Source organism: Gordionus sp. m RMFG-2023, chromosome 3 (genome assembly GCF_954871325.1).
Source record: "Gordionus sp. m RMFG-2023 chromosome 3, tfGorSpeb1-WG-v2, whole genome shotgun sequence".
NCBI lineage: Eukaryota > Metazoa > Nematomorpha > Gordioida > Chordodea > Parachordodidae > Gordionus > Gordionus sp. m RMFG-2023.
The window spans coordinates 33,020,656-33,034,695 of record NC_088777.1 but is presented as its reverse complement, the minus strand read 5'-3'; the positions used below and the strand labels follow the sequence as shown (position 1 = coordinate 33,034,695).

Sequence of the window (14,040 nt, the reverse complement as noted above, 5' to 3'; positions counted from 1 at the left end):
AAAATGCATAAAAAAAGTGAAAATATTATTTTCTCCGTTTGTGAAATATTATTCTAAATTACTCTGTTTTCATATATATATAACTTATTTGGAAATATTAATTACAATAAAAATACAGTACCTATAAAAATAAAATTTTATATTTTGTGTTTTGTTATATTCATAGTTTATTATAAATGCTAATCGTTTAAAAGAATTACTGGATGCATATTTTTTAAAAAAAAGATTTCCGACATCCTCTTAAATGAGGTGGCTGAATATAAAAAAAAGGATTATCGTAGCCCTCTTAAGTGTAGCTGCTGAATATAGGGATTCACTCTAACGTTAGGCGACTGAATATAAAAAAAGGAATGTTTAAGTCCTCTTAATGAGGTGGCTGAATATAAAAGGAATTAACCAGAGTCCTCTTATCGCGTATCAGGTCAATTCAGCGAAACTTTTATCGTGAAACACTTTTTCGCGAAAAGCTTTTATAGCGAAGGTAAAATCGCGAAACCAATTCTGCGAATTTATCTCCGCGAAACATTTATAGCGAAGACAATTTCGCGAAGCCATAGTCGCGAATTTATTTCCGCGAACCTTAACCGCGAATTTATTAGAGCGAATACATTTTAGCTAAACATTTTACGTGAACACTTTACAGTGAATTTTCTATCGCAAATATGATTGCGCGAAGTCATTATCGCGAGGGCATTACCGCGAAACAATAAATATATTTCATATGCATTTATTTAAAGGAAAACAACATATTATTTATTTATTATTTGATGTTTTTTAATAAAAAATGATATGGTACTATTGTAAAATTATTTTTGTTACAATTTATTAATGATTGCCCATGATTTCAAGTAAAAAATATTTCTTGAAGTTAAAAAAGATTTTTGAACATTTTTTGATAAAAATTCTTAATCTTCTTTGTAAATATATCTTTTTTGAGGAATTATTTTGTAAAATTTATTATAAATATGCAATTTTTAAGTGAAATCTTTTATAGTTTTTTTTATCATTTTTGTAAAATTATCTATTTCTTAAGTATATTAAAAGAGGTTTCTAAATAATTTTTTTTAAAATATTTATATTCAACTTATTTGTGTTATTTTATATGATCTTTTTAAGGAAAATAATTTATGTGACAATTGTCATATTCGTTATTTCTTAAGATTTTTGAAATTTTTTGACTCAAAAGGGTAAAAATATCATTTATATTGTAAAAATTTTAAATTATAAATTCAATGAAGATGTTACTTGGAAATATGGCAATTATCATAATCGGTATTTTTAAACATATAAGATTTTTTTAACGCAAATTGGCAAAAATATGTATTTTTAACATGTTAAATTATAATTTCAATTAGGATGTACCATATAAAAACGACAATTGTCATAATCATTATTTTTAAAGTTTTTTTACAATTTTTTGACGTAAATGGTCAAAAATATAAATTGTTACATATTAAAATAAAATTTCAGTGAAGATGTACCATAGATATAAGTTACAATTGTCATAATCGTGTTTATAAAGTTTCTTGAATTTTTTTGTTGCAAATGGGTAAAAATCTAGATTGTAAACATGCTAAATTAAAATTTAATTAAGATCTACCATTGAAAAGTGACAATTATCTTAATTGTAATTTTTATTGAATTTTTTTAACCAAAATGCGTTAAAATAAGTATTGCTTTTGCTAGTATGTTTAAATAATTCAGTGAAGATTTACCCTAGATAAGTGACAATTATCATAATCATAATTTTTAAACTTTTTTAAATTTTTTTAATGCAAATAAAAATATAAAAATTTCATGAAGATGTACCATAGAAAATTGACAGATGTCATAATCGTTATTTTATAACTTTTTAAAATTTTTTTGACTTTAATGGGCTAAAATAAGTATTGCTAACATGTTTAAATAAAATTTCATTGAAGATGTACCATAGATAAGTTACAATATAATTGTCATAATCGTTGTTTATTTTGAATTTTTTTGTTACAAATGGGTAAAAATATAGATTGCAAACATGATAAATTAAAATTTCATGAAGATGTACCATTGAAAAGTGACAATTAACATAATCGTTATTTTTAAAGTTTTTTTATTTATTTTTGGCCAAAATAGGTTAAAATAAGTATTGCTAGCATGTTTAAATAAAACTTCAGTGAAGATGTACTCTATAAGTGACAATTATCATAATCATTATTTTTAAACTTTTTTCGACGTTAATGGGCCAAAATAAGTATTGATAACATATTTAAATATCAGTGAAGATGTACCCTAGATAAATGACAATTGTCAAATCGTTATTTTTAAAATTTTTTGTATTTTTTTAACTCAAATGGGTAAAAATATAGATTGTAAACATGTTAAATTAGAATTTCATTAAGATGTACCATAAAAAAGTGACAATTGTCATAATCGCTATTTTATAACTTTTTTAAATTTTTTGACGTAAATGGGCTAAAATAAGTATTGCTAACACGTTTAAATAAAATTTCAGAGAAAATGTACCCTAGATAAGTGACAATTGTCATAATCGTTATTTTAAAGTTTTTTGACGCAAATGGGTAAAAATATAGATTGTAAACATGTTAAATTAAAATTTCTAAGATGTACTATAGAAAAGTGATAATTTTCATAATCGTTATTAACTTTTTGAATTTTTTTGACGTGAATGGGCTAAAATAAGTATTGCTAACATGTTTAAATAAAATTTCAGCGAGATGTACCCTAGATAAGTGACAATTCATAATAGTTATTTTTTAAGTTTTTATTTTTTTGACGCAAATGGGTAAAAATATAGATTGTAAACGCTAAATTAAAATTTCATGAAGATCTACCATTTAAAAGTGACAATTATCATAATCGTTATTTTTAAAATTATTTGAAATTTTAGACGCAAAAGGGCAAAAATATAAATTGCTTACATGTTAAAATAAAATTTCAGTGAAGATGTACCATAGATAAGTTACAATTGTCATAATCGTTGTTAATAAAGTTTTTTTGAATTTTTTTGTTGCAAATGGGTAAAAATATAGATTGTAAACATAATAATTAAACATGAAGATATATCATTGAAAAGTGACAATTGTTATAATCGTTATTTTTTGATGAAATGGGTTTAAATATAGATTGTAATCCATTTTAACCATATGTATATAAAAATAAAATCTTAACATTATTTTTATAGGATGTTGATTGTATCATATTACTAAATAATATTCATATCTTTTTATAAAAATCCTACCATGAATTCAGACTCAGCACTATTTTGCCACGAGTATACAAAAATATTTGTTTACTGTGAATGCAGGGTTATACATTTTTATAATGTAGAATTAAAATTTATTAATCAAAGAAATAAGATTGTGAATCCATATCTTAGAAGTTTAGAATTTAACATAGGTTACAACTATCTTTAATAATAAATTTGCATATTTTTATCAAATTTTAAGCAGGATAAAAGGAACAACGATCATGAGCATGAAAATATCGATTTGTTTTTTTATTTCGACTAAAATTTTATTTTAACATGTTAACAATTTATATATTTGTTCAACTGCATCAAACAATTCAATAAGTTTAAAAATAACGATTATGACTATTGTCACTTATCTAGGATACATCTTCGCTGAAATATTATTTTAACATGTTAGCAATTTATATTTTAGCCCATTTGCTTCAAAATAAATTTAAAACTTTTAAAAATAACGATTATGACTATTGTCATTTATCTAAGGTTCATCTTCACTGAAATATTATTTTAACAAGTTAACAATTTATGTTTTAGCCCATTTGCTTCAAAAAATTTTTAAAACTTTTAAAAATAACGATTATGACAATTGTCATTTTTATATGGTACATCTTCATGAAATTTTAATTGGACATTTTTACAATCTATATTTTTATCAAAAAATTTCAAAAAACTTTAAAAACAACGATTATGACAAATGTCACTTATTTATGTAATACATCTTCATTAATATTTTATTTTAACATGTTAGCAATTTCTATTTTTGCCCATTTGCGTCAAAAAAAATTTAATAAAAATAACGATTATGACAATTGTCACTTATCTAGGTTGCATCTTCATTGAAGTTTTATTTAAACATGTTAGCAATTTATCAAAAAATTCAAAAAACTTTAAAAATGATTATGACAATTGTCACTTATCTTGGGTATATCTTCACTGAAGTTTTATTTTAACATGTTATCAATACTTATTTTGGCTCATTTACGACAAAAAAAGTTTAAAAATAACGATTATTACAATTGTCACTTCTATGATACATTTCATGAAATCTTAATTTAACAAGTTAACATTCTATATTTTTATCCATTTACATCAAAAAAAATCAAAAACAATAATAATTATGACAATTGCCACTTATCTAGAGTACATCTTCACTGAAGTTTTATTAATACATATTAACAATACTTATTTAAGCCGATTTACGTCAAATTTAAAAAACTTTAAAATGTCACTTTTATATGGTGCATCTTATTTGAAATTTTTATTTAACATGTTAAAAATCAGGGTTGTGCATTTGACCGGTCAAATACAATTCGGTCAATTGACAGATATTTGACCGGTCAAATACGGTCAAATATGGTCAAATTCAAATAAATGTTTTTTACACCAATATTAACTTTATTTTGCATTTAATATTATAATAAATCTATGTATAATAATAAATATCATAATATTTTTTAATTCATTCTATAGTCAATGTTTCACCCTCCGTGGCAGAGTCTTGTTCCGATTCATATTCAATATCATTATTTTCTTTAATATTTTTAATCAATCTTAAATTATGATACACTCTTACTAATTTTCCTGCTTTAGAAGCCTTTAATTTATTTCTGTTTTTCGTGTGAATATTGCCCCAAACCGACCAATTTCTTTCAGAAGAAGAAGTCGAACTAGGAAATGTTAGTAAAATATTAGCGACTTCTCTTAATGGGCAAGGTGGGCAAAATGCATTCCACCAACTTGAGGCCGAAATTTGATTGTTTCTTATGGAAGTTACAACTTTCCACATATTATGGCTATTAAATATACCACTTTTGCTTCTGAAATTTACTATATTACTCAAAATATTTTGATTATCATCACCTTGTAAAATACCCAATTCTTGTATTATATTACATGCTTCATCAAATCCAGTATTAGTAAGATGCTCCCCTTGATATTGGGGGTCCAATAAATAAGCAGCATTGTGAGCACATGTATTTATATCAGTTTTTATCTTTTCAAACATAACCTTAATTTTTTTTCTTGAGATGGAGAAAATATAGAATCATGGCATGATTGTATTATGTGTTTTTCCAAATTAAGCATCTCGTTTTTTACTTGGGCCAAAGTACATTTATCCCCTTGCACTTTCAACAATGAGGTAGCTAAAGGTTGGAGTATAGCTAAAAATTTTAAATTTTTCGTCCAAAATTCTTCGTTTAATATATTATTGGTAATTTCTATGGGACAATTATCACAAACAGCTTCTTCAACAAGTGATGCTTTTAGAGCTTTCTTGCATATTTGAATTTACTCCATACATTTTATTGACGATGCCCATCTTGTTTGGCTAATTGTACTTAATGTAGATGGTATGCCATGAAGATTCTTATTACGGGAAAATACTGCAGATGGTATGTGTTTATTCTTGAAAAATTTAACAATTTTTTTAATTATTGAAATATGGTCACTGAAGGCGTCCAATCGTTCAAAATGGTGAAAGAATAACTGCAATGTATGCGCTGCACAACCATAACATTGTATATGATTATAAATAGATTCAGATTTTAGAATTCTCCAGGCTGCTTTCATGTTAGCGGCATTATCAGTAACTAAAGAATATACTTTTACCGGATTCAATTCATGAATTACATTTTTAAATTCCTGGGCAATATAATCTGCCGTATGGCGATTTTCCTCAGTATTTAGAAATTTGTAGAACACTGGAACAGGCGTCATCACCATAAAATTAATAATACTCTCGTTTCTAATGTTGCTCCAGCCATCTGATACAATTGATAAGTAAGGAGCTTTATCTATTATATCTGCAACTCTCACCTCCATATCACCTGACGCTTTGTCTAGAAGATATCCAGCCAGCTGCCTTCTCCTGGGTAATGTGTAAATAGGACGTATTTTTTTAAAAAATTCTTGGATGTAGGGATTTTCAGTGATGTGGAAAGGTAAATTGCTCGCATATACAGCCTTTGCAAACAATTGATCCAGCTCATTTTTTTCTTTGGGATTAATTCTATCTATGAAACCGGTTATACAAGATTGAGATTTATATTTAATCGCCTTGCTTGTAGATTGATTAGAAATAAGGGAATCAAATTCTCCTGAGTCACAAGACAAAATATTGTTCATTTGATAATCATTCTCACTAATTTCACCCAATTCTTCATTAGAGTTAGACTTAGAAGTATTACAAATTACATTTGTGATATTTTTTGTAGAGGTTGATATTTTGGAATTTGAATAAAATTTTTCCTTAATTATAACAGGGCACATAGTACAGCTGCTTAATAAATGTTTGACCATTCTATCAACGTGGGTGACATAGGACATCTTGCAAAACTTGCACACCGCTTTAACTGATTTACCATCGCGTACTTCTTGAAAATGTTTCCAAACATGATGCTTTGGTTTGACCATAATCCCTAATATATTAAAATTTAACAAAAAATGATTTTGATTATTGTAAAGTTAATCAATCTTAACTATTTTATAATTATCGACCAATTATTCCAATAATTTCTTAATATTATAAATATAATATAATAAACTTTTTACCAGAATTGAATAATATTTCGTAAATCTGACCAGAACAATTAAAATGAAAATTAATTTTAAAAACCAAATATAGCAAGTGTAAGTAAAACAAATGAGAATTAATATAATTTATACTCGGCTAAATATTAAATAAAATTTAAATTTATTAAAAAATAAGAATGAAAAAATTATATTATGATTATAATAAATCGGGTATTTTTATTTTTTTTAAGAAAAATGAATTGAAAAAAATAAAGAAGGCGAGAAACGGCAATGATTAGGCAAAAAAATAACTAAAAATATTACTATATTTAGAAAAATTACATATTTATATTTTAATAAAAAAATAATAAGATTGATAAACATGCTTTTAATGCATACTAGTTAATTATATCAAAATATTTATTCGCCATTAATATTTTAGAGTATTTGACCGTATTTGACCAGTCAAATACTCCTCCGGTCAATTGACCGACATGCCAACCCTGTTAAAAATACATATTTTACCGTAAAAAAAATCTTATATGTTTAAAAACACCTATTATGATAATTGTCATTTTTCCAAGGAACATTTTCAATAACGAATATAAAAATTGTCAGATTAAATTATTTTCCTTAAAAAGATCATATAAAATAGCATAAATAAGTATAAAAATATTTTAAAAAAATATTATTTAGAAAACCCACCTCTTTTAATATACATAAAAAATAGATAATTTTATAAAAATGATAAAAAAACTATAAAGATTACACCTAAAAAATTGTTTATTTATAAAAAAATTCACAAAAGAATTCCTCAAAAAAGATTTAAAATTTTTATCAAAATATGTTCAAAAATCTTTTTGAACTTAAAAAATACTTTTTGTTTAAAATTTTGGTCGTGAAAATCACTAATAAATTATAACAAAAATAATATTACAATAGTAGCATATCATTTATATTAAAAAAACATCAAATAAAAGTAATCCATTTTATTTTTCATTTCATAATATAATAATATAAATAAAAAATATATATCATGTAATATGTTTATTTGTTGATAAATAAAATACTAACATTAAATATAAATTAAATAAATTATTTTAATAAAAATAAAAAAATAATAATTGGCTGCGTTATATTTCGCAAAATAGTTTTCGCTATATTGCTTTCGCGATTTATGTTTCGCGATATTGACTTCGCTATATTGTCTTCGCGATTTATGTTTGGCGATATTGACTTCGCTTAAAATTTTCGCGATTATTGATTCGCGATAAAAATTTCGCTCTAATGAAATTCGCTTTAAAGATTTCGCGATAAGAGTTTCGCTATAAAAAATTCGTGATATTTGTTTCGCTATATTGTCTTCGAGAAAAAGTATTTGTGTGTGAATTAGTTTTGCAATGATAATTTAGTTATACTTTTCTAGGGAATTGGTTGTTTTTTTTGGTGGGGGCGTTTTCCGGAACTCGTAATAAACCTAGGATTTTGAAGCTTAGTCGAGACCAGGATCATCCCCTCCCCATGGCCTGTTTAGGGGGGGAGGAGTGTTAAAGATGAAAAAAAAAGTTTTTTTTTTATCCTCCTCTTTTATTATGGTTAAGATGAAAAAGTTTTTTAATCCCCCTCTTTTGTTTATGTTAAAGATAAATAAAGTTTTTTTTAATACCCCTCCTTTGTTTACAATAAAATGAAAGTTAAAAAAAAGGTTTCTCTTTTTGGTCCTTCTTTTGTTTTAAATTAAACACAGTGAAAATAAAACATATGGCTTTTGTGTTTTCTCTCACTTTACTGGATTTCTTACTTTAGGAGTCCTCAGTAAGGTGATCCGAAAATATGAGTTAGACCGTTGGGTCCGGGAGACCACCCTGCATCCCAAGGTATATTTTGAGTTTCGGGAAGTTTAGGGGGGTAGGTTTTGTCCCCAATTATGTACGATAAAACTAACACAACTCGATTCCACAAAAACGTTCTTTTTTTCACTTTGCGCCAATTTAATTTTAATTTATAATTGCGCCTTTTATTTTCCCTATAAAAGGGACGAATTTTTTATAGTTTAGATATACTTTATTTTTTCATGTAAAATAATTTTGAAAATCTTTAATAATCTTTTTTATGTTTAAAATAATGTTGAATTTTTTATAGTTTAGATATATCTGATTTTTCTTTTTGTAAAATAATTTCTTGATATTAATAAAACGATAAATTAAACAATAATGTCTACGACTCGTTCACAAAATACTTCAGTTTCGCTATATTGTCTTCGAGAAAAAGTATTTGTTAATGTGGATTCGCGATAAAAATTTCGCTATAAAATTTATTCGCGATAAAAGTTTCGTGAAAAAGTGTTTCGCGATAAAAGTTTCGCATTGACATGAAACCCTATTATCGACCTTCAAGCTCTCCGATTATGTTACATTTTTTACGGTACGGCCTGTGACACGGAAGTGCTGCACGTCTTTTGTTATATTTTTACAGTAATACTTGTCACACAGAAGTACTGCTTATATAATTTTTATAAGAGAGAAATGAAAATTTTTATTTTAGTTAATAAAAATATTAAAAAAATGTTAACTTTTTGCTTCTCTTTCATGTGGAATATTGAAATATGAAAATAAAAAGTATTTTTTAAAAATTTTTATAGGAATAGACGACTAAACTTTTGTAAAAAAATTAAATATTTTTAGAAAAGTTTCTAAACCATTTCTCAATTTTTGGAAAAGCAACTAAAAATAAAGAGAATTGAATGGGGAACTTAGCTCCTCCCCCAACATTTATAATACGCTATTATTATAAGTAAAAGGTATAAATATGGCAGTGATGTATTGTTTAAAACTTGGGTGGGGCTACGATTTTATATATTAATGAATTTGATATATTTAAAATCGACATATTATATTTAAAATATGTACAAATTCAAAATTTGGAAAGTGGGCTAACGATCAAAAAATTAGCCCCCCCCCCCTCCATAAACTACTAATCTATTAACATAAAGTCGGTCGTAGCTCAAAAGAGGGTATGTTAGGCGAAGCCCCAAGAAATTATGCATAAATAGAGTAAAAAAAACAGATACTTTTTTCTAAATATATTCTACACTTGAGTATTTATTTGAAATTTCAGTGACGCCCTTTATTTTAACTTAAATATTAATTATTATTATTAGTTTTCTAATCTTTTATACTCTAGGAGTAAAATATTGAAACTTATTGCATGCTTTCACATTGAACACAAACCAACTTAGGTCGCTTGATAGACGTGGTGCCCTATGGACGACAATCCATAGACTCCTTAGGAGGGACAGGAGGATCTACATAGCAAAGAAAGCTTTCGAGATTGATAGAGACATTAGAGAAAACAGAACTTTTGATGCCTATAAAAAGCTCAAGCTTTTCTATAGTGCAAGAGTATTCAAGCCTCTCCCATCAATCAGACTGGACAATAATAAATTGATTACCGACCCGGACAAACAGAGGGCTCTATGGTTGGACCATTACATGGAAACCTTTGATTCAAGGAGACCAGTCGTATTTCCATCCTCTAGCCGTACCACAGTATCATCTGATGCAAACTTTTCAGTGGTGGAAATAACTAAGGCCATTAAAAAACTTAGGAACAATAAATCCCCAGGTCCAGATAACATCTTAGGAGAACATCTGAAAGCTGCCCCCTCAGAAGTTTCTCAGCTCTTGCTGGGGTTGTTCAATAGGATTTGGGTTACGGGGAAGATGCCAGCTGACTGGAATTTGACAATTTTTTATAACTTCCCCAAAACCCCTAATCCTGCTAAATTTAAGGATTACAGAGCTATTGCTCTCACATCCATCGTGTCCAAGGTTTTCATGATTCTTCTAAAAAACCGCATTCTTTTGACCACGCCTAATCTTCTGTCCAAGTACATCTGTGCCTACCGCCCAAACAGGAATATCAATGAACCTATATTGGCATTAAAGATATTAATACAGAAGTGTGACAAATACATATTACCATTCTACTTTATCTTCGTCGATTTTAAGCGCGCTTTTGACAGTGTTATTTATGATTATTTGTGGGAAATCCTAGAAGGATGTGGCATTGACGGAAACATCATTAGGATTCTAAAGACACATTACAGTAATCTCTTCGCCTCGTTTAAAATTATTAATAAAGTTTCTCCCCCCTTTAGAACTAAAAAAGGAGTAAAACAAGGGTGTGTCGTCTCTCCGCTGTTGTTCAATATAGTTATGAATAAAATAATTATTGATTCGCTGGGAGCTGCAAATCTTCTGGAACTTGGACTTAATTAGCCATGGTTTTTGGAAAATAGGGTGATTTTTTATGCAGATGACTTAATTATGTTCGCCAAGAGCTTGGAGGAGGCCCACAATTTAGTCTTGATACTTAATTCCTTCAGCTTAAAGGTTGAATTGGATATAAACTTCGATAAGACGGTAATTATGCCATCATCTCATGCGCCCCCATTGGTTGATTGGATGGTTGGGGAAAAGTTGGTCAACGTGGTGTCCTCCTATAAATATCTTGGGGTAAACATGGATAATAGGGGTAGCTGTCACAACTAAAAATTAGAATTCATAATGCAAGGGCTGCTTTTTACAAATATTTCAAACTGTGGAAATCCAGGGAGATATCGGTTTACACTAGGCTACGTATTTTCAATACCACCATCATCCCAATTCTCCTTTACGGCGGTGATATATGGTAGATTACGAAAACAGAGATCAGGAGATTACAGGTGTTCGTCAACAAATGTCTTAGGATAATAAATGGCATTTTTTTACCCCAACATTATCTTTAATGTTAACCTTTGGCGGAGGTCACGTCACACTCTAGTGCAAGTGACTTTGAAAAAGAAACGTCTTACCTTTTTTGCACACATTCTGCGGAATCACACAAATAATAGCCTGGTCCTGGAGGCGATAAATTGGTTATGCTCATTCAACGGCAAAGTCTATGGGAAATATAAAACTTTATGGTTTTATAGGGCAGTGAAGGATATCATGGATTTAAACCTCAACACGAATCAGTTTTTTATTTGAATAAAGATAAGAAATCAATAAATAAACTGTTGAAGATCAAATCAAATCATTTGAATCTCTCATAAACTCCTCCCTGACACAGGTTATTTTTACTTTTGTTTTATCTTCTTTATTTTACTTTTGCTCCCTTTTCTCTCTCCTTATTCTGTATCGAACTTTTCCTTTCATCTATTATTTGCTATCAATTTTCTCATCTTAAAGTTAGGTCCCCCTTTGCCTTTAAAATCTATTATGTATATAAGCATCTTATGGGTGTGGGCTGTGCTTATTTTGTCCTTTCCTCATCAGCAGACGTTTAAGAAATAGTCCTTGGACTATTACGCGTACAAGTACGTGCGGCTTGCCCACAAACGTGTGAAGGGCTCCTCATTTTTATCCCCTTTTTAATTTGTCCAGTCAGATGGATTATGAGGAAAACCTAACGTAGCTCTGTTGTATCCAGCGTCTACATGGCAGAAAATTTGATGGAGGCAAACCCCTCCAAAATCTACCCATACCCACCTAAAAAAATCCTGCGGCCTTCGGCCGCGAAATTTACAGACCTACGATGGTATAGTGATTTTATTTAAAAAATCTTATCTGCCACCATTTATAACCTTACAACATAATTCTATTTACAATCTTTCAAGCCTATTTAGGGAAAAAAAATTTAAAAATTTGTAAGTGATAATGAACTTTTATTTAAATAATGCAATCTTTTCATAATTTGGTATTCACTTTATTTTCATAAAATATATATAAGTGAATTAAATGAGATAACATATTAATATTTCTATGAAAAAGATCTAAAATATTGTAAAAAATATAAGACGAATAAATTTAAAGAGGTATATTTAGCTTGATTCCACATAATTAAAAACATGTATTGTAAATAGAGCTATTATATAAAATATTAGAATAAAATGAATTATAGTATATTTTGCATTGAAATTATAAAATGTTAAATTAAATATACATTATTTAAAAGCCTATATATTCGCTGTGAAAAAGATACATTAATTATTTTATTAATAATTTGGATAACCTTATTGATGTTAAAGCAAATTGTGTTATAATATCATCAATTGTAAATTTTTCAAAAACATCAATTTCGCTGGATATAAACAGTAAATTTCCCAAAAATGGGTCCGAAATTTTATTCCGCATTCGAGTTTTGTTAATTTTTACTTTACTCATGGCTCTTTCGGCTGAACAGGAAGTTGTAGGAAGGGTTAATAAATATTTATATAATAAATTTAAATTTGAATAAGAATTTAATTGATTTAAAAGTCGGTATGGTAATATAAAAGAAAATTTTATCCATTTTTTTATTTTGGTCATGATTTCGCTGTTTATATTTTCTTTGGTAATTTGATCGTTTGCAATACCTTTAATTATATACAATTACAAATAAAATATCAATAAATTACTTTCATCAATATATAACGCGTCATTCTTTTTAACTTTTAAAAGATCTTCGCAAAAAATGATTGATTGAGACTCCAAATATAAAGAGCGAAAATCATTATATTCATCAACAATGTTTTGGACATCCAATTGATAAGTATTACAAATTTCGGATATTTGCCATCCTTCTATTTTTTCATTATCCATAATTCCAGCGGGAGTAAAAATGGATATCTGTGATAAAAAATTTAAACAATCATAATTAAATCGATCATTTAGGTGATTAATTATTGCATTTAGAACAGGGAAAAATATTTCCGTTCTATATCTATAATAATAAATAATAATTTAAATTTTTTTAATTTATTCAACTTGTTTTTTTTTGTTCAACATAATTATTGAATTCTGTTTGATCCAATTTGAATATTGATTTCATATTATACAAATCAGTTATTACATTATTCTTTTTCAAAAAACTATTAGATAAGGAATGTAATTTTAAAAATATATTGTCTCCATTAGCTATATTTTAAAATTATTTATAGAAATAGTAACTAATATTAACCTTTTAGTTTTTGTAATTTATTTTTTGTATGTTGTATTAATTTGGTTACCAAAGCCAAATCATTACCAACTGCCTGCATTTCAATACAAGCCTCATGTGTACATTTCAATATTTCTTTCAAAATAAAAAGACTTAATATAAAATTTTCATCTTTAATTCTTGATAATAACCCATCGGCAATGGAAGAGGTGCTTGGGTCATTAGAATCTTTTAATTCAACTAATGATGCTAAAATATGTTCATAAACATCTAAAAAGATTTCTACAGATTTGTAGGATGATGACCAATTTCTGAAAATA

General features: G+C 27.3%; 1 protein-coding gene across 2 annotated transcripts in view; it reads right to left on the bottom strand.

The window, feature by feature from the left end:
• Positions 1-14,040, bottom strand: part of LOC135927446 (zinc finger MYM-type protein 1-like) — a 279,857-nt gene that overhangs the window by 264,960 nt on the left and 857 nt on the right. The window contains exons 3-5 of one of the 2 annotated variants that reach the window (XM_065463421.1): positions 13,742-14,031; positions 13,549-13,698; positions 13,200-13,504 (exon numbers count right to left, since the gene is read on the bottom strand). In XM_065463421.1, coding sequence (XP_065319493.1) covers positions 13,473-13,504; positions 13,549-13,698; positions 13,742-14,031 — 472 coding nt within the window. In that variant the 3' untranslated portion in view covers positions 13,200-13,472. Of the gene's footprint in view, positions 1-13,199; positions 13,505-13,548; positions 13,699-13,741; positions 14,032-14,040 lie in introns of those variants that run through there. The other variant, XM_065463422.1, reaches the window with a different exon arrangement.